At 41.5% G+C, this 19,748-nt stretch overlaps 1 protein-coding gene across 1 annotated transcript in view; it reads right to left on the reverse strand.

The window, feature by feature from the left end:
• The window catches only part of LOC120270296 (beta-galactosidase 15-like), a 17,331-nt gene extending 7,886 nt beyond the window's left edge, over positions 1-9,445 (reverse strand). Inside the window, exon 1 of the mRNA XM_039277311.1 lies at positions 9,353-9,445. Coding sequence (XP_039133245.1) covers positions 9,353-9,445 — 93 coding nt within the window. The remainder of the gene's footprint in view (positions 1-9,352) is intronic.
• Positions 9,446-19,748: the final 10,303 nt, after the last annotated feature.

The following is a 19,748-nucleotide window of genomic DNA, read 5'->3' on the forward strand; positions in this document are numbered from 1 at the left end:
TGCAGGTAGGGTTGTGAGGCCGAGTATGAAGGAAATAGGGCAATGTGGATCACAATGCACCGATTTTGGAGGAAATCTTGCTAAGGTTCAAACGCGAAGACATAGGTCGATGTGAGATGCTAGAATGTGTGCCAACCTCCTTGTATTCGAGTTGGCACATCCATTTGGAGGGGCACAGAGGCAGTCACACACGAGCATTTCGACTTATGCACATAGAACAAGAGTTCCACCAACGTGTACACCATTGAAGAAGCAAGTGATCCACGACGTGAACGTGTGCCCGTTTGCGTTACCCCGATGAAAGTATGGAATTAGGAAGCTATTCAGGTCGAATACTGTAGCAACATTGTAGTATGTACTGTAGCAGACCTTTGTTCTGACCGACCGAGAAACTGAGAAGCGAGAGAATCCACACGGGCATGTGGAAATTATCCACGCCCGTGTGGAAAATTCCGCTGCAGTGCGTGGGAGCAGTCACGCCCGTGGAGTCGCCCGATTCCAGACCCTATTTAAAAGCCGATTTCAGCCCCGATTTTTGGTATTCTTTTTCTCCATCTTTTCCCCAACTTGCGAGAGGGCTTCGGCTAGGGTTTCGAGGGGTATTGGCCAGGTTTATGGAGAGGTTCTATGGCTCTGATATCGCGTGTCATTTGGAAGAAGGTTATTGGGAGAGCTTTTGTCGGCACCGATCCGGCGAGGTGTATCCTAGGCCGGACAAAGGATCCCTTGAGACGAGTAGAGGACTCTCCACAAGACCACCGATACGACTATCGAGGGTGTTTCTTTATGGATTCATTGCTTTTACATTCTATTTCTTTGATTGTAATTAGCTCCATGGAGAGGTAAACCCCTAGTGGGTACTCGGGTATTGTGAACCGTAGGATGTATTTGTTTCTTTAAACCTCTTTATTACGCTTTCAATAAATTGATGTTTATTGTGAGTTCCAAACTTGAATGTTTGATTGTGTGAACATTTCCCCTAGAGTGACACTAGGGTTGAGAGTTCTTGTTGGTAACCTTGTGAGTGAGTGACACACCACGAGCGTTAGACAAAAGCTAGGTTGGAGAGGGTTGAGAGGGTGACTCGAGGAGTGCAGGGAGCATCCCTCTCCCCTCCGGGCGTGATAGATTCTACCTCCGTTCCTCGAGTTCTTTGCGGCCATAATAGAAATGAATGGTCTAAGGGATGAACTTCAGCTGGGGGCTTAGGTGCGCGTGCAATGGAGTGAAGCGTTGAGGTGATCTTAGTATCTAGGGCTCAATTGTGGTTAGGGACCTTCCACCAGGACCAAAGGGTTAGGTCTATTATAAGGAAGAGATTTATCACTTGGAATCCCTAGAGCTCATTGTAACTCTATCGCGAGTCGCGAGGTGTTGAGATTGTTCGATTTCTCCTCCGGGGACATGTATAGAGTTAGGCATAGTTGACCTTTAGATTTGGGACTATGTAATTAAGGATTTCCACGACTCACCATTGCATTGATTAGGAAGCATAATAGAGGGTTCTTGCAGTTGAAACAATTATCCTAGGTGGAGCATTATCCGAGTACCCCATCTTTATCGATTGCCCTACCCCCTTCTTTACTTTTGCTCTCCTTCTTGTTGCTTTTATTGTTGAGAATTGAATCATTATCACACTCCTTATCATTGATTTTTCACATAGCTAAGAATCAAATTAAGTGTTTTTACTTCCTACTCCCTGTGGATTCGACCCCGCTCACCCGGGATTATTACTTCGACAAACCCGTGCACTTGCGGGATATACGCAAGGGGATCTTGTCAAACTCCATCAAGTAGTGAATGCAGAGTGACCAACCGTGAAAGCTTCCATGAATGATACCAAAGAGGTAGCTTTCTTGTCCACTACAAGGCTCTACACAAGGAGATGAGGAGAGATCTTGCAAAATATTGCTTCTCTTTTCGATTTTTACTCCAAAGATGTCTTCTTTCGGCTTCCTTTACACCGGATCTATGGTGTGGAGTTGAGAACTTAAAGGTAGGAGATGATGAGTGGCCCAAAAAGAACTAAAACCTCTTCTTAAACCTTTCTCCAGCTAGCAACAAGGTCTAGTTCACTGGCATTGATAAGTGCATGTGTATTAGTAATATGAAGTATTCGTATCTGACAGGCCCTAATATGCGTGTAAACCGCAAGTGCACGGGTGTCAAAGTAATAATTACCCGGGTGAGTGGGTAGTCGAATCCACAGGGAACAAAGCTACTAGTACTAACTTCTTCTCTGCTTTCTAGCCAATTGATAAATGGAAAGGTGTGGTGATCTAATGTGCGAAGAAATGAATACCGGAGACAAATATGCAAGGGTGAAATTGATGGAGATCTCAATCAGTAAAAGTGGGGTATTCGGGCAATGCTCCCACTAGGACTCAAGTATTAGGTACCGAATGAGCAAAGTGTTTCTATGAAGAGTAAGTTAAGTCGTGGAAATCCAAATATAATCGGATCCGGCCTCTCGATCACCAATACTAGTCCCCTACGAGATCCCAGTGGAGAAATTGCCCAATCTCAACACCTCACACCACATATGACCGCAAAACACTCTAGGGATTCCAAGAGGTGTATCCGATTCCTAAAGATTGATCCAACCCTATTCCCGGTGAAGGATCCTAACCTCATATAAGGTCCCGGTGGACAAATCTGTCAATCTCATGCCTCACAACAAATATGGTTGCATAGAGCTTAGGGAACTGAGATAGAATACACCAATCAGAGGGGAAAGGTGATGCTCTCTATCTCATGACTCACCCTCTCAACCCTCTTCAATCTTGAGGTTCTAAACCTAATGGAGACCTCTCACTCATCAAGGTAACAAATCATGCAAACCAAATAACCAAAAGATCAATAAGGCAAGCAAGCATTAGACAATCAAGATTAAAACTTAATCAAACTCGGATTAAATAGAAACACTAAGCAAATCCACAAAATATGAGAATCCTAGGGCTCACAAGGCCAAATACCCTCTAGGGTTTTAGCTCTCCATGGAGCAACATACAAAACATACCATCAATCAATGAAAGTACATTAAAACCATAGAAATAAACCCCATTATATATGAACTGATGTCCTTGATGGAGAGCTTCGACGTCTTGAAGGACCCACGCCGAAGCTAGGTTCACCGGTGGCTTCCTTGATGCTATGACAGAGGAGGAATCGATCAAAGTTGGTGAAGAAGTGTCTCCAAAGGCGCAAAGACCTCCTCTCCAAACCCTAGTCGTCTCACCCCTCAAGAGCCGCACAAAAGATGAGAAAGAATAGGGCAAAATGGCTATTTATAGGCCTTAGACCGCGTCTGTCATGTGCCCCCACGCGCCCATGTGGATTTTCCACGCTCCCGCATGGGATGCAGGAATTTCCACCCGGGCGCGTGAACAGTATTTTTGTCTACAGTGCTTTTCACAAAACGCGGTCCAAACACTCTTCTCTTGAGGCCACATGTCCGGGCACACATCCATGTGGTAGGCTATAAAACTTTTCTTCATCGATGTATCTTTGAGAGGTCTTGCAATCTTCACAAAGAGAAGGAATATGAAGATGTGGATGCCTTTGTGCCCTTCCAAATAATGAATTGATTTGAATCTTCTTGGACGTTGGTATACATCTCCACGTTTATGAACTCCTCTCCTGTCTTGGTCCTTGAATTGAACAAGAACTCCCAACATTGTGTCTTTATAGCCTATCTTTGCTTCTTTTTTACTCTTCAAGGCATTCACAACCTATATGCATGAAAGAACACCAAATACACAATATGAGACATAAACCATAGTAAAAATGATGCTCAATGCATGTAAAACATATATAAAATTATGTCTACTCAAGCACTTATCAGTATCTTACAATGAGCATTACTTTTCTCAGATTTTATCACTTATACATTTGTATTTGTGTTCTTTTGGGGCATGTAGGATTGTGGACATAAGTATGGAAGAAATAAGCCAAAGTAGATTGCGAATGCACTTTATTGATGAAATCTTGGAGTGAACAAACTTGAGACACAAGTTGTGCTCAAAGATATGTGAATGTGTGCTAACCTCCATGTGCTTAAGCAATTACCTCGGTTGGAGGGGCACAAAGCCTGTCACATTTGCGTGTTCTGACTTGTGCAATACTAGCAAGATCTATGTCAATATGATCTTTTACTGAAGAAGCGACGTAATCTACAGCATGGACGTGTTGTACCAATTTATTGTAGCAGATACTGTTTACAAGCCGCTAAAAAATGAATTCTTGCAGATTCACACAGACATGTGGAATTTTCCTTAGTTGTAGAATGCTCTCCTTGCATGGTTTGGTGACCCTAAGGCCAAGCACTTTCAATATTTCCTTCTTCTATGCTTTAATGTTTTATTTTTGCTTGAGGACAAGCAAAAGCTTAAGTGTGGGAAAGTTTGATAAGTGCTTGTGTATTAGTAATATGAAGTATTCTTTTTTTATGATGAACATTACTTTTATCAGATATTATCGCTAATGCATGTTGACAACGCCCCTTGTGTATGTCCCGCAAGTGCACGGGTTTGTCGAGTAATAAAATTCCAGGTGAGTGGGTATCGTATCCATAGGGAGTAGGGAATAAAATTACTTAAATTGTTTCTTAAGTAAGTGAAGATGAATAGCGATTTTGTTGACAAGATGTAATGTAAACAAAAGTAAAAGAGACAAGAAAGAGAAGCACAAGTAAAGGGAAGACAAGGCAATCGATATAAATGGGGTACTCGGATATTGTTCTACCCTTAGGGACAATCATTTCAAGTGCAAAAACCCTCTATTATGCTTCTTAACTATTGCATTAATGAGTCGTAGAGATCCTTCAATACATGGTCCCAAATCTAAGGTCAACCATGCCTAACTCTATATGATGTCCCAGAGGAGAAATTGAACAATCTCAATACCTCGCACTTGTATAGAATTGCAATGAGTTATAGGGATTCCAAGTGATAAATCCTTTTCCTAGAAGTAGAACTAACCCCTTGGTGTTGGTGGAAGGTCCCTAGTCACAATTAAGCCCTAGGTGCTAAAATCAATTTAACGCTTCACTCTATTGCCTCTGTAACTAAGCTCCAGCGGAAGGTCATCCCTTAGCCCGTTCACTCTACTATGACCGCAAAGAACTCAAGGAAATGGAGGTAGGATAAATCACACCGGAGGGGAAAGGGGACGCTCCGCTACCTCTCGACTCACCCTCTCAACCCTCTCAAAACTAGCTTTGTCTAACTCTCGTGATCTGTCACTCACACACAAGGTTACCAATAAGAACTCTCAATCCTAGTGTCACTCTAAGGGAATATTCAATCAATCAAGCATTCAAGATTATAACTAAATTAAAACATTAATTAATGAAAGCATAATAAAAGGTTTAATGAAACAAATACATCCTAGGGTTCAAAAATCCAACTACCCACTAGGGGTTTTAGCTCTCCATGGAGCTAGTTACAATCAACATTGAAATTGAATGTAAAAACAAGTAATCCATAGAAAACCCCCTCGATAGTCATGATGGTGGTCTTGTAGAGAAGCCTCGACTCTTCCAAAGGTCTCTTTGTCTGGCCTAGGATACTGACACGTCCGTATATGCGTGTAAACCGCAAGTGCACGGGTGTCAAAGTAATAATCCCAGATGAGTGGGTATCGTATTCACAAAGAGTAGGGAATAAAGACACTTAAGTTGTTTCTTAACTAATGTGGAAGATGAATAGTGATAAGTGTGATAAAATATGAAATAATGAAAATAAAAGCAACAACATAGAGAGCAATCGATAAAGATTGGGTACCCGGATATTGATCTGTCTAGGATAATCATTTCAAGTGCAAGAACCCTCTATTATACTTCCTAATTGATGCAACAATGAGTCGTGGAAATCCTTAATTACATGATCCCAAATCTAAGGTCAACCATGCCTAACTCTATACATGTCCCGGAGGAGAGATTGAATAACCTCTCAACCTCGCACTCGCATAGAATTGCAATGAGCTCTAGGGATTCCAAGAGATAAACCCTATTCCTATGTATAGACCTAACCCTTTGGTTCAGGTGGAAGATCCCTAGCCACAATTAAGTCCTAAGTGCTAAAATCACTTCAGTGCTTCACTTCTTTGCACTCGCAACTAAGCCCCAGCGGAAGGTCATCCCTTAGCCCATTCACTCTACTATTGCCGCAAAGAACTCTTGGAACGTGGAGGTAGGATCGATCACACCGGAGGGGAAAGGGGATGCTCTGCTACGTCTCGACTCACTAAGAAGATCCCCTTGCGTATATCCCGCAAGTGCACAGGTTTGTTAAAGTAATAATCCCGGCTGAGCGGGTATCGAATCCATAGGGCATAGGGAATAAAAATACTTAATTCGATTCTTAGCTATGTGAAAGATCAATGATGATAAGTGTGACAATGATTCAATTCTCAACAATAAAAACAACAAGTAAGAGAGCAAAAGTAAAAAAGGGGGTAAGGCAATCGATAAAGATGGGGTACCCAGATAATGCTCCGCCTAGGATAATTGTTTCAAGTGCAAGAACTCTTTATTATGCTTCCTAATCAATGCGATGGTGAGTCGTGGAAATCCTTAATTACATAGTACCAAATCTACGGTCAACTATGCCTAACTCTATACATGTCCCGGAGGTGAGATTAGATAACCTCTCAACCTCGCACTCGCATAGAGTTGCAATGAACTCTAGGGATTCCAAGTGATAAATCTCTTCCTAATTATGGACCTAACCCTTTGGTCCAGGTGGAAGGTCCCTAACCACGATTAAGCCATAGATACTAAGATCACTTCAACACTTCACTCCGTTGCACGCGCAACTAAGCCCCAGCGAAAGTTTATCCCTTAGACAATTCACTCTATTATGGCCGCAGAGAACTCGAGGAACAGAGGTAGAATCTATCACATCGGAGGGGAAAGGGGACGCTCCTGTACCTCTCGACTCACCCTTTCAATCCTCTCCAACCTAGCTTTGTCTAATACTCGTGGTGTGTCACTCACTCACAAGGTTACCAACGAGAACTCTCAACCCTAGTGTCACTCTAGGGGAAATGTTCACACAATCAAGCATTCAAGGTTGGAACTCACAATCAACATCAATTTATTGAAAGCATAATAAAGAGATTCAAAGAAACGAATACATCCTAGGGTTCACAATCACCCAAGTACCCACTAGGGGTTTAGCTATCCATGGAGCTAAGTATAATCAAAGAAATAGAATGTAAAAGCAATGAATCCATAAAGAATCCCCCTCGATAGTCATGTCCACGGTCTTGTGGAAAGTCCTCTACTCGTCGTCCAAGGATTCACTAGGGCTTCTTTCTTTCATACTCGGCCTCACAACCCTACCTGCACGAAAGTAACATAAAAACACACATATTAGTGTAAAATCCTGAGAAAAGTAATGCTCAATATAAGAAATGAATGCTTCGCATTCATATCGCATAAGCACTTATCAAACTCCCCCACACTTAAGCTTTTGCTTGTCCTCAAGCAAAAATTAAAACGTTATGTGCATCAATAAAAAAAATATTGAAAGTGCTTGGCCTTAGGTTCACCAAAGTATACAAAGAGAGCATTTTTCAAGTAAGGGAAATTTCAACACTAAATATGAAAAATCAATGCTCAAGCTAAAAACTTGAATCAAAAAGGATACAAAACCTGAAATCGTGTACGTGTGTGAACTCACTCAAGTCAACCCAAAGTATACTCCTCAAAGTTCTAAGTACAAGGGACTTATTTATCTACAAAAGCGACAACAATTTCAAAGATTGTAGTAGCTTCACACATCCTCTAAGGTAGCCCTCTCCAAAGCGGCCGCTTAGGTGGATTTCACACTTTCGAGGTGGTAGCTCTTTCTACCGGAGTAGTAGCTTTCACTCATCCTATGAGATAGCTCTTTCTCTCATTAGGGCATAGCTAGTATCCGACTTATGAGAGTAGCTTCATTCTTCATAGGTGGTAGCTCTTTCCACCCAACAAGCACAAATAACCAATAAAACTAAACTTTTTTTTTTAAATTCAACACAAGAAATAACTATAACTAGTCCTTTTAACATCAAACATGAGTTTCCAAAAGAGTTTAATAAGTGAGTAGTGTAACAAGTATAAATCGGGCAAAAATTCCTAGACATTCAAGTAAAACTAGAGCATGAAAACATTCAATGTTAGAAATTCTCCTAAACTCAAGAATACAATGCTTGCAACTAAGGTGAATTGCCATTAGCTATGTGAGCATATAACAATCAAGAACAATAGAAAAGATGTGTGCACTATGAAACTTCCCCCCATACTTAAGTTGTACATTGTCCCCAATGTACACATGCAAGCTCACTCAAAATATATATCATTCAAAAGCAAATGCGGGAGAAGCAATCAAAACAATACTCCCCTGACTCCTAGTGTTGCGTTTGATGAAGCTAATTTAATGAGGGTAGTGTTCCGATGGGTTTTGAAGCTCAGACGGCTAAGTGCCTAAGCACCTTGGCCGTGCCCATGACTAAGTCTCAATTCCCAAGAAGACAAGACCATCTGCACGCATATACGTGGGGGTTCAGTGAAGCTCAATAAAAACAAAATATCTCGAGTATATATAAAAGATAGACAATGAATACAACTCGAGATGCAAAATGAAAATAAACCCAGAAGGAGAATCCTTTCTGAATGAACAAGTCTAAAATAAAATGCATAAAAGAAAACGAACTAAAAGTCAAATGTCGGTGTCACCCTCGGGCTCAAGTGCTGCTGCTGCTGCTGGTGAAGATGCACATGGTGGGTCCACCGGTGCCGGGGTAGGGGATGGGGGTGCCGGAGGAACTTAGGGTCTGGATCTCAATAGATCTCGTAGAAAGTCGAACCGGGCCATAAGATCTGTATAATGATCTGACTGTATAGCATGGAGCTCCACCATCTCGGTTTGAATTTCTCTCACAATGCTCTCAATCCTCTCAATACGGTCATAAGCTCGAGGACCCTGTGCTGCGGGAGGTCTGGGAATCTACGGGGAACCCTCCGCAGTAACTCCTTTGCTCCTGGAGGTCTCTGGGGTAGCTGTAGCAAGAATATAGACCCCTGGCCCACATCTCCGTACCAACCCCATCATCCTGATCGTATCAAACGCAAGAGGGGTAGGTGCAACTATCCTCTCAACACCACGTAAAGCATCCCCCAAACCCATTCCCAAAATGAGCCTGGTAATGTAGGGGCCAGCAAATAATAAACCCACTCTCACAGACTGACCTTGGTACCTTAGAATATCTGCTAATATGTACCCCAAGTGAATTGGCACATTACGGGCCATGGAGTATAAAAAGAGAAGATCCTGCTTGGTCAGAGCAGATGTGTTATCGGCTCAACCTGACACAGACCTGCTGATAACTGCGTGTAAATACCTGTAGCTCGACCAGGATAGGCTAGTTGCCTTCGATAACCCCGGTTCATACTCCCCATGTCGACACAGAATCCTATACGCATGATGTGTGACAAGATCCCCTTGCTTATATCCTGCAAGTGCACGGGTTTGTCGAAGTAATAATCAGGGGAGCGGGTATCGAATCCACAGGGAGTAGGGAGTAAAGACACTTAATTCGATTCTTAGCTATGTGGAATATCAACAATGATAAGTGTGACAATGATTCGATTCTCAACAATTAAAAGCAACAAGTAAGAGAGCAAAAGTAAGGAGGAGGTAAGACAATCGATAAAGATGGGGTACTCGGATGATGCTTCACCTAGGATAATCACTTCAAGTGCAAGAACTCTCTATTATGCTTCCTAATCAATGCAATGGTGAGTCGTGGAAATCCTTACATACATAGTCCCAAATCTATGGTTAACTATGCCTAACTATATTCATGTCCTGGAGGAGAGATTAAATAACCTCTTAACCTCGCACTCGAATAAAGTTGCAATGAGCTCTAGGGATTCCAGGTGATAAATCTCTTCCTAATTATAGACCTAACCCTTTGGTCGAGGCGGAAGGTCCCTAACCACAATTAAGCCATAGATACTAAGATCCCCTCAATGCTTCACTCTGTTGCACGCGCAACTAAGCCCCAGTGAAGATTCATCCCTTAGACCATTCACTCTATTATGGCCGCAAAGAACTCGAGGAACAGAGGTAGAATCTATAACGTCGAAGGGGAAAGGGGACGCTCCTGTACCTCTCGACTCACCCTCTTAACCCTCTCCAACCTAGCTTTGTCTAACGCTCATGGTGTGTCACTCACTCACAAGGTTACCAACAAGAACTCTCAACCCTAGTGTCACTCTAGGGGAGTTGTTCATACAATCAAGCATTCAAGGTTAGAACTCACAATAAACATCAATTTATTGAAAGCATAATAAAGAAGTTCAATGAAACGAATACGTCCTAGGGTTCACAATCACCCAAGTACCCACTAGGGGTTTAGCTCTCCATGGAGCTAAGCACAATCAAAGAAATCGAATGTAAAAGCAATGATTCCATAAAGAAACCCCCTTGATGGTCGTGTCGATGGTCTTGTGGAGAGTCCTCTACTCGTCGCAAGGGATCCTTTGTCTGGCCTAGGATACACCTCGCCGGATCGATGCCGACGAAAGCTCTCCCAATAACCTTCTTCCAAATGACGCACGATGTCGGAGCCGTAGAACCTCTCCAAAAACCTAGCCAATACCCCTCAAAACCCTAGCCGAAGCCCTCTCGCAAGTTGGGGAAAAGATGGAGAAAAGAATACCAAAATCGGGGCTGAATCGGCTTTAAATAAGGCTGGAATCGGGCGACTCCACGGGCGTGGACGGTTCACGCGCCCATGCAGAATTTCCACACCGCCGTGGAAAATTTCCACATGCCCGTGTGGATTCTCTGTTTCTCTGATTTCTCGGCCGGCTGTGAACAGTGCTGCTACAGTACATGTTACAGTGTTTGACCTGAATAAGATGGCTTTTACACTTTCGAGGTGGTAGCTCTTTCTACCCGAGTGGTAGCTTTCACTCATCCTATGAGATAGCTCTTTCTCTCATTAGGGTATAACTATTATCTGACTTGTGAGAGTAGCTTCATACTTCATAGGTGGTAGCTCTTTCCACCCAACAAATACAAATAAACAATAAAACTATTTTGTTCCTTCTTTTCATTAAATTTTTTTGTTTTTTTGAATTTAGCAAAATAAGTAAACCTAACTAGTCCCTTTAACATCGAACATGAGTTTCCAATAGAGTTCAGAGAGTGAGTAGTGCACTAAGTATAAATCGGGCAAAAAATTCTAAACATTCAAGCAAGAACTAGAGCATGAAAACATTCAATGTTAACAATTCTCCTAGGCTTAAGAATACAATCATTGCAACTAAGGTGAACCGCCATTGGCTATGTGAGCATATATCAATCAAAAACAATAGAAAAGATGTGTGCATTATGAAACTCCCCCCCACACTTAAGTTGTACATTGTCCTCAATGTACACATGCAAGCTCACTCAAAATATATCATTCAAAAATAGATGTGGGAGAAGCAATCAAAACAATACTTCCCTTACTCCTAGTGTTGCGTTTGATGAAGCTAATTCATTGGGAGTAGTGTTCCAACGGGTTGTGAAGCTCACACAGCCAAGTGCTGAAGCACCTTGGCCGTGCCCATGACTAAGTCTCAATTCCCAAGATGACAAGACCATCTGCACGCATACAGGAGGGGGTTTTAGTGAAGCTCAAGAAAAACAAAAATAACTCGAGTGTATAAAAGATGAAGCAATGAATACAACTCGGTTAATATAACATAACATAAACTCAGAAGGAAAAATCCTTTCTGAGTGAACAAGTCTAAAAACAAGAAAATAGAATAAAGTAGAATGCACGAAAGTAAAAGAAAGGTTAAGTGTCGGAGTTGCTCTCGAGCTCTGCTGCTGCTGCGGCTGCTGAAATGGAATATAGTGGGTCCTCTGGTGCTAGGGTTAAGGATGGAGGTGCTGGAGGAACTGACGGGGCATGAAGGGTCCTCGACTACAGGATAAATGATGAGGCAACGTCTCGCTCTAGGATCTGCTGTAATATGTCGAAATGTGCCATGAACTCTGTATACTGAGTGGCCTGTGTAGCCCTAATCTCGGAAACCTCGGCTCGGACCAGTCCTATAGCATTCTCGAGCCTCTCAAAGCGATCATTGGCTCGAGGTGGTGAAAACATACGCACTGGGGATGGTTCCTCGGCCGCTGGAGGTGCCTCGGTCTCCATCGATGCTGGCTGAGGCTCTAGGGCGGGCTGAGATGCTCCGGCTTCATCACCTTCATCCTCAGCTATCTCTGGGGCTGGTAGGACTAAAGCAAACCCCTGTCCGAACCCTGCGGACCATGCCCATCAACCGCATCGTCTCTAGACCTAGGTGAGCGGGTACACTCGTCTTCTCGGCCCCGCAAATCCAATCCAAGAGACCCATGCCCAGCACTAATCTCGTAATGTAAGAGCCTGAGAAGATCGCTCTTAGTCTAGCATACTGTCCCTGATGTCTGATGTAATCAGCATGATGTGCCCTAAGTGGATCGGTATGCGCTCTACCATCTAGTACAAGTACAACAGCTCCTGACGGCTCAAGACACCAGTACTGTCACCGCGGCCATTCACCGACCTACTCATGATGGCGTGCAAATATCGGTATGCAGGTCGGGAAAGGCACGTGGCCTTGGACACCCCCGGCTCGTACTGACCTTGACCATCGGGTATTTGTACCCCTCCAATCCTAAGGTTGAAAACTACTTGTGTTTCCACCCTAACTTGTGAAAACCGACATTCTCCTTGCAACCGTGTGGGAAATTAGGCGGAAGAGATTCCGCGCTCAACACTTGCACCGGGTTAGGGGTCAATCGCCGTGACCATCGGGTTGACCTAGGTCTTGGTTTTCTCGGTCCAACTAGCCACGTGCTTTATTACTCAATTTCCTACTCACTATAGTAGCCCCCTTGGGAATCCGCATCCGTGACCATTTTCCAACTTTGGGCATCTCCCGTATTTTACTTGTTTCGTACTTCTTAAGATTTCATTTCGCTTTTCATTTTGCTTTCTTTTCTTCTTTTCTCTTATCTTGGAATCGGGTAGCTCCTCAGGCCCCTTAGGAATATGACCCATTTGCGCGTGCGCGAGTGGTTTATTACATGACGATCCCGTGCGCTTGTGGGTGTACACACTTCGTGTCGATCAAGTTTTTGGCACCGTTGCCGGGGACCAATCACTGAGGAATATTTGGAAAGTTTTACACTTGTTGATTTAGCTTTTCTTTTTCTTTTGTTTTTGCTCTTTTGTTTTGTTTGTCTTTTGTGTTTCTGGTTGATGATCTTTTGTAATTACCCATCTTTGTGTTCTTACTATTAACTAACATCTTGAGTCCTCAATTCTTGTAGGTACACATCTTATGACACGAGTGAGTCAAGCAAACTTGACTAAACCCAATAACGAGATAGAAAGAACTTTGCATCAACGATTGAGAGAAGCAGCAGAAAGTTCTAGACAACAAGAGGTTCGGGTTGAGTCAAGTGAACCGTCAGTCATGGAGGAGCCTAGGAAGACCCTATCGGAATATGAAAGGCCACAATTCATCGGAGAAGAATTTAGTGTCCAAGTACCAACTGTTCAGGCTAATAACTTTGAAATCAAGGGGAGTACCATAGGGATGATTCAGAATTCAGTATAGTTTGATGGTCTAGCGGATGAGGATCCCCATGCCCATCTTGCTCGATTCCTTCAAATCTGCTCCACTTTCAAGATCAATTCGAGTGTCAAATGATGCCATCGGATCGATGTTGTTCCTGCTCGACTTGAGAGGTGCAAAGACACTGATGGCTCACATCCTTAGCTCCGGGGTCCATCACCACTTGGAAGGAAATGGTCGAGAAGTTCCTAGCCCGATATTTTCCTCCAAGCAAGGTCAGTAAAGATTGAGACAGGAGATATCATCTTTCAAGCAAGGTGATAGTGAGACACTATTTGAAGCCCATGAACGATTTAAGGACCTTCTTCGTATCCTCATCACGGCTTCCCTGCATGGATGAGAGTACAGATGTTGTGTAACGGGCTGAATTATGCTACTAGGCAGCTTATTGATGCAAATGGGCGTGGTTCTTTAAGCAACAAGCTTCCTGAAGAGGCTAAGGAATTAATTGAGAATATGTCCAGCAACGAGTGTCATTGGAGAACTAGACAGAAGCCTCCAAGGGCTGCAGGACTGTATGAGGTGAACGAATCCACAGCATTGGCTGTGAAGATTGATGCCTTGATGAAGCATATCACTGAGCAGAATTCGAAGCATGATGCCCTAGCACGAATAGTTGACCAGCTCAAGTTGGGGTCCAGTTCGGGTTCCAAGGCCGTTTTGTCATGTGACACTTGTGGGCCAGGGAATGCAACATCACAATGTCCTATTTTTGTTGCCCCATCACCTCCTGTAGCAACAGTTGATTATGTTGGGGGTGGACCACGAGGACCAGTGAACCAATTTGGTAACACTTACAATTATGGTTGGAGAGGCTCGTCAAATCCCTCTTGGAATCAAGGCCAATCTCAGTACAAGCCTCCACTATTTCAGGGAAACCAATACCATGCCCCTCCTCCTCAAGAGAAGAAACTCTCCATGGAGGATTTATTGGCAAGATTCATGCTTGGCACGGAGGCACGTTTCGCGCAGAATGAAAAGAAACTTGATGAATTCGGTGTCGTACTGAAAAATGTTCAAGCGTCCATCCAATCTCTAGAGAACCAAGTGGGACAGCTTGCTCGTGGACAAGCTGAACGATCCTCGGCGAGTTTGCCGAGCAACACCGAATGCAACCCAAGGGAACAATTACAAGCTGTTACTTTGAGAAATGGGAGGCAGTTGGAAGCAAGGGAAAAAGAGATTCCAAGTGCTCCGAATGATGGGGTAACCGTCCGTGAAGACCCTAATTTGGATGAACAAGCAATCAAGGACAATGAAAGGAAACCTGTTGAAGACTCCCCCAATCCTAACATTTCAAGGGGCACGAATACAAGTCAGTGATACCGTACCCCTCGAGACTCAAACAAGATAAGGATGAGGCCCAATTCAAGAAATTCCTCAATATATTCAAACAACTTCACATAAATATTCCAATCATTGAGGCACTAGCTCAAATGCCAAAGTATGCCAAGTTTTTGAAGGAGCTGCTCAATAATAAGACAAAGTTAGAGGATCAGGGCACAGTTGCACTTACTGGGAACTTCTTGGCTATTCTAGAGAAAAAGCTACCACAAAAGTTAAAGGATCCGGGTAGTTTTGTAATTCCTTGTGTACTTGGTGAAGGAATGACGGAGCATGCTCTAGCCAATTCTGGGGCTAGCATAAATGTAATGCCATACAACCTTTTCTTGAAACTAGGATTAGAAGACCTAAGGCCTACAAGAATGACATTGCAGCTTGCTCGTCCAAGTGATAAACCCTATTCCCTAATATAGATCTAATCCTTTGGTCGAGGTGAAAGACCCCTAGTTACAATTATACCCAAGCACTAAGGTTTACTTCAAAACTTCACTCTCTTGCTCGTGCAACTAATCCTAGTGGACTGTCTCTTAGCACTTCACTCTATCATAACCACAAAGAACTCATGGAACGTAGAGGTAGGATAAATCACATCAGAAGGGGAAAGGGGACGTTTCTCTACCTCTCGATTCACCCTCTTAACCCTCTCCAACCTTGCTTTGTCTAACCCTAATGAAGTGTTACTCATTCATAAGGGTTACTAAGATAGATTCTCAACCCTAGTGTCACTCTAAGGAAAAATCAATTCAACAAGCATTCAAGGATGAAACTCAATTGAAACATCAATTAAATAAGTATAATAAGAGTCAATAAAACAAAATCATCCTAGGGTTTACAAGTCTAAGCACCCACTAGGGGTTTAGCTCTCTATGAAGCAATACACAATCAATAATGAAATCGAAAGTAAATGCATGTAACCCATAGATAAAACCCCCTTGTGTTCCTTACCGATGATCTTGCGGAGTAGCCTTGTCTTCTGCAAAGGTTCCCTTGTCAAGCCTAAGGGCACACCTCGCCGAATCGATGCCGACGAAAGCTCCCCCAATAGCTCTCTTCTAAATGAACTCGATGTAGAATGTTGTAAACTGCTCCTCGAACCAAGCAAATGCCTCTCCAAACCCTAGCCGCGAGCTCCTCCAAAGATGGGCAAAAGTTAGTGTTAAGTGCTTGTGTGATAAGAATGCGAAGTGTTCTTTCCTTATAATGAGCATTACTTTTATCAGGTTTAAGCACTAATACATGTGTATTTGTGTTCTTTTGCGCATGTAAGGTTGTGAAGCTATGTTTTAAGAAAAGAAGCCAAAAGTAGATCATGTACGCACTATTTGGTGGAATCTTAGAAGCAACAACGCGAAGACACAAGTGGGGCTCTAAGATACATGAATGTGTGCCAACCTCCATGTATTCAAGCCATGACAATAAGTAGAGGGGCACGAAGGCAATCATATATGCGTATCCCAACTTATGCAATGATAGCAAGATCTTCACCAATGAAAACTTTTATTGAAGAACCGGCGTAATCTACGGCATAAACGTGTTGTTTATAAAAAAAATATAAAAATAAATAATAAATAAATTAAATGTATTTCCTAATTCAAACAAAATATTCAAAATATTCAAATCTCAAGACTAGCCGAGATCACAGATCTCAAGGCAGTCTAAAATGCACAAATCCCAGGATTAGCCGAGAGCACCGATCTCGAGATGATCCAAAATATTCAAAATAATCAAATCTCAAGGCCAGTCGAGAGCACCGATCTCAAGACGGTCTAAAATATTAAAATCTCAGGACCAGTCAAGAGTACCGATCTCAAAACGGTCTAAAATATTCAAACTACAGGATCAGCCGAGAGCAGCGATCTCGAGGCGATCCAAAATATCCAAAATACGCAAATCTCAAGACTAGCCTAGAGCACCGATCTCGAGGCAGTCTGAAATACACAAATCTCAAGACCAGTTGAGAGCACCGATCTCAAGACGGTCTAAAAATATTAAAAATCTCGGGACCCGATCAAGAGTACCAATCTCAAGATGGTCTAAAATACTCAAACCTCAGGATATGTCGAGAGCACCGATCTCGAGGCGATCCAAAATATTCAAAATACACAAATCCCAGGACCAGTCGAGAGCACCGATCTCAAGACGGTCTAAAATACTCAAATCTCAGGATCAGCCGAGAGTACCGATCTAGAGGCGATCTAAAATATCCAAAATATCTAAAATACACAAGTCTCAAGACCAGCCAAGAGCATCGATCTCGAGGCAGTCTAAAATACTCAAATCTCAGGACCAGCCAAGACCACCGATCTCGAGGCGATCTAAAATATCCAAAATATCCAAAATACACAAGTCTCAAGACCAGCCAAGAGCATCGATCTCGATGCAGTCTAAAATACTCAAATCTCAGGATCAGCCGAGAGCACCGATCTTGAGGCGATCCAAAATATCCAAAATACACAAGTCTCATGACTAGCCAAGACCACCGATCTCGAGGCGATCCAAAATATTCAAATCCCAAGATCACACGAATGGCACAAATCTCGAGGCAACCTCAATCTTAAGATCAACCATGAATGCAAATCACCAAGTAAAATAATAATAATAATAATAATAATAATAAATAAAAAAAAAATAATTAAATGTAATAATTAAAAATAATAATAATAAATCAATCAAATCATAATAATAAGTCAAATCAAATAAAATTAAATAAAATAAAAATAAATGAAATCAGTTAAAATCTATATTAATTAAATATAATCAAATCAAATCATAATAATAATACAATTAGATAAAACATAATAATAAATTAAATTAAATTAATATTAATAACAATAAAACAATTCAATTCAAATCAGATATATATATATATATATATATATATATATATATATATATATATATATATATATATATATATATATATATATATATATATATCGATAAAAAAATAAACTAAATAAATAAATAAATAAATAATAATAATAATAATAATAATAATTAATAGATTATGTCAGATAAAAAAAATATATAAATAATAGGATATAATAATAATAATAATAATCATAAATACTAATTATAATAATAATGATACGTAGATAATATAAATAAAATAAAAATTAAAAATATATATAATAAATAATAATAAAATATAAATAAATATATATAATAAATAATAATAAAATATAAATTAAAATCATAGTTTATAAATATAATAAATTAAAACAAAATAAAATACGAAAATAATAATAATAATAATAATAATAATAATAATAATAATAATAATAATAATAATGATACAAAAAAAGGGGGAACGTGGGCCGCAGGTGTGGCCGCCCCATGATCATCCAAAATTAAATATAATCATAAAATATATATTTATATGAAATAAATAAATAAATAAAGAGTGCTTGTCATGGTCTTCATGTTCATGCAGCCACGTCCCATAATAAAAAAATAAAAATAAATTAAAAAGGCAACCGCTCCACGCTCTTCGTAACGATCGTGTCACTTCACGATTAGCATGACTGTGGGAACCGCCATACGAAAGTCTTTAAAAAAGGGATTCGCCAAAGAACGAACGAGGAGGAAGACGGTGGACGAAGACGAGAGCGCAAGGAAAGAACGAGCGAGAAGAAGGAGAACAAGAGAGAGTTTGGAGACTGAAGAGAGAAAATTGAAGATTGAAGACGAAGGAACAGAGAGAAAGAAAAGAGGAACGAACCAAAGAGACGGAATCAGAGAAGAAGACGATAGACGAACGAGGAGGAAGGACAACAAATAAAAATAAAAAAGAGATCGAAGGAGAGAAGAGATCGGAGGACAGAAGAAGAAGAAAAACAAAAGAGGAAGAACGAGAAAGAGCAAGAGAAGAAGGAGGCGAAGAGAACAAGGTTGTTATTCTCTCCCTACCATATAGATATATATATATATATAAAAGAAGAGAGGTTGTCGCCGCCGCTGCCCGTTGCTGTTGTCTTCTGTTGTTGCCGCCGCCACTCGCTGCCACCTATTGGTGTTGATGTCTGATGATGTCTGCTGCCGCAGTTACTATGTTGTAGACGTTGCTGCAAATGATGTTGTTGTCTCTGCAGTTACCTGATGCCGTCGCTGGTGTCGCCATCGTCACTTAATGCTGTTGTTGTTGCCATTACCTGATGTCGTTGCTGATGTCGTTGCTGTCGCCAATGCCGCCAAAATCCTTCAAAATGTTCTCAAGACTAAGATGTTTGTTGAGAATACTGGAGATATCAAGCTCATCAAAGATGGAAATGCTCTGTTGAAGGGGATGCAAATCTTTAAAAAAAAAGAACTTTAGCGCACCATCATGATCGCGGAGATACTGCATATCGAGAGACAGTGGTGCTGGATCGGCATTCATAAGGCCTCCACCTCCCAACAGATATAGTAATCGGGTCATTCCTGATCTTCCCATCACCAAAAGCCTCGACGCCATAATCTCCGCCTTCCGCAATGAGTGGTGGCGCACAGCAAGTCATGGAGTACGGTAATCAAATAAAAGAACTCTTAGCTTGAAGCCAACAATACAGAGCTCCATCAAGAACCTAAAGAACAACAAATCACTTATGAACGCTTAAGGCAATATGCCTTGGATGCTTAGTGCAATCTGTTCGAAGTAAAAAAAATGAGAGGAAGTTGATGGTGTAAACAACTCACATTATGCACAAAAAATGGATTTGGTGAAGAGTTATACTAAAATAAATAAATAAATAAAAATAAA

The sequence above is a fragment of the Dioscorea cayenensis genome, chromosome 10, assembly GCF_009730915.1.
Source record: "Dioscorea cayenensis subsp. rotundata cultivar TDr96_F1 chromosome 10, TDr96_F1_v2_PseudoChromosome.rev07_lg8_w22 25.fasta, whole genome shotgun sequence".
In the NCBI taxonomy this organism is placed as follows: Eukaryota; Viridiplantae; Streptophyta; class Magnoliopsida; order Dioscoreales; family Dioscoreaceae; genus Dioscorea; species Dioscorea cayenensis.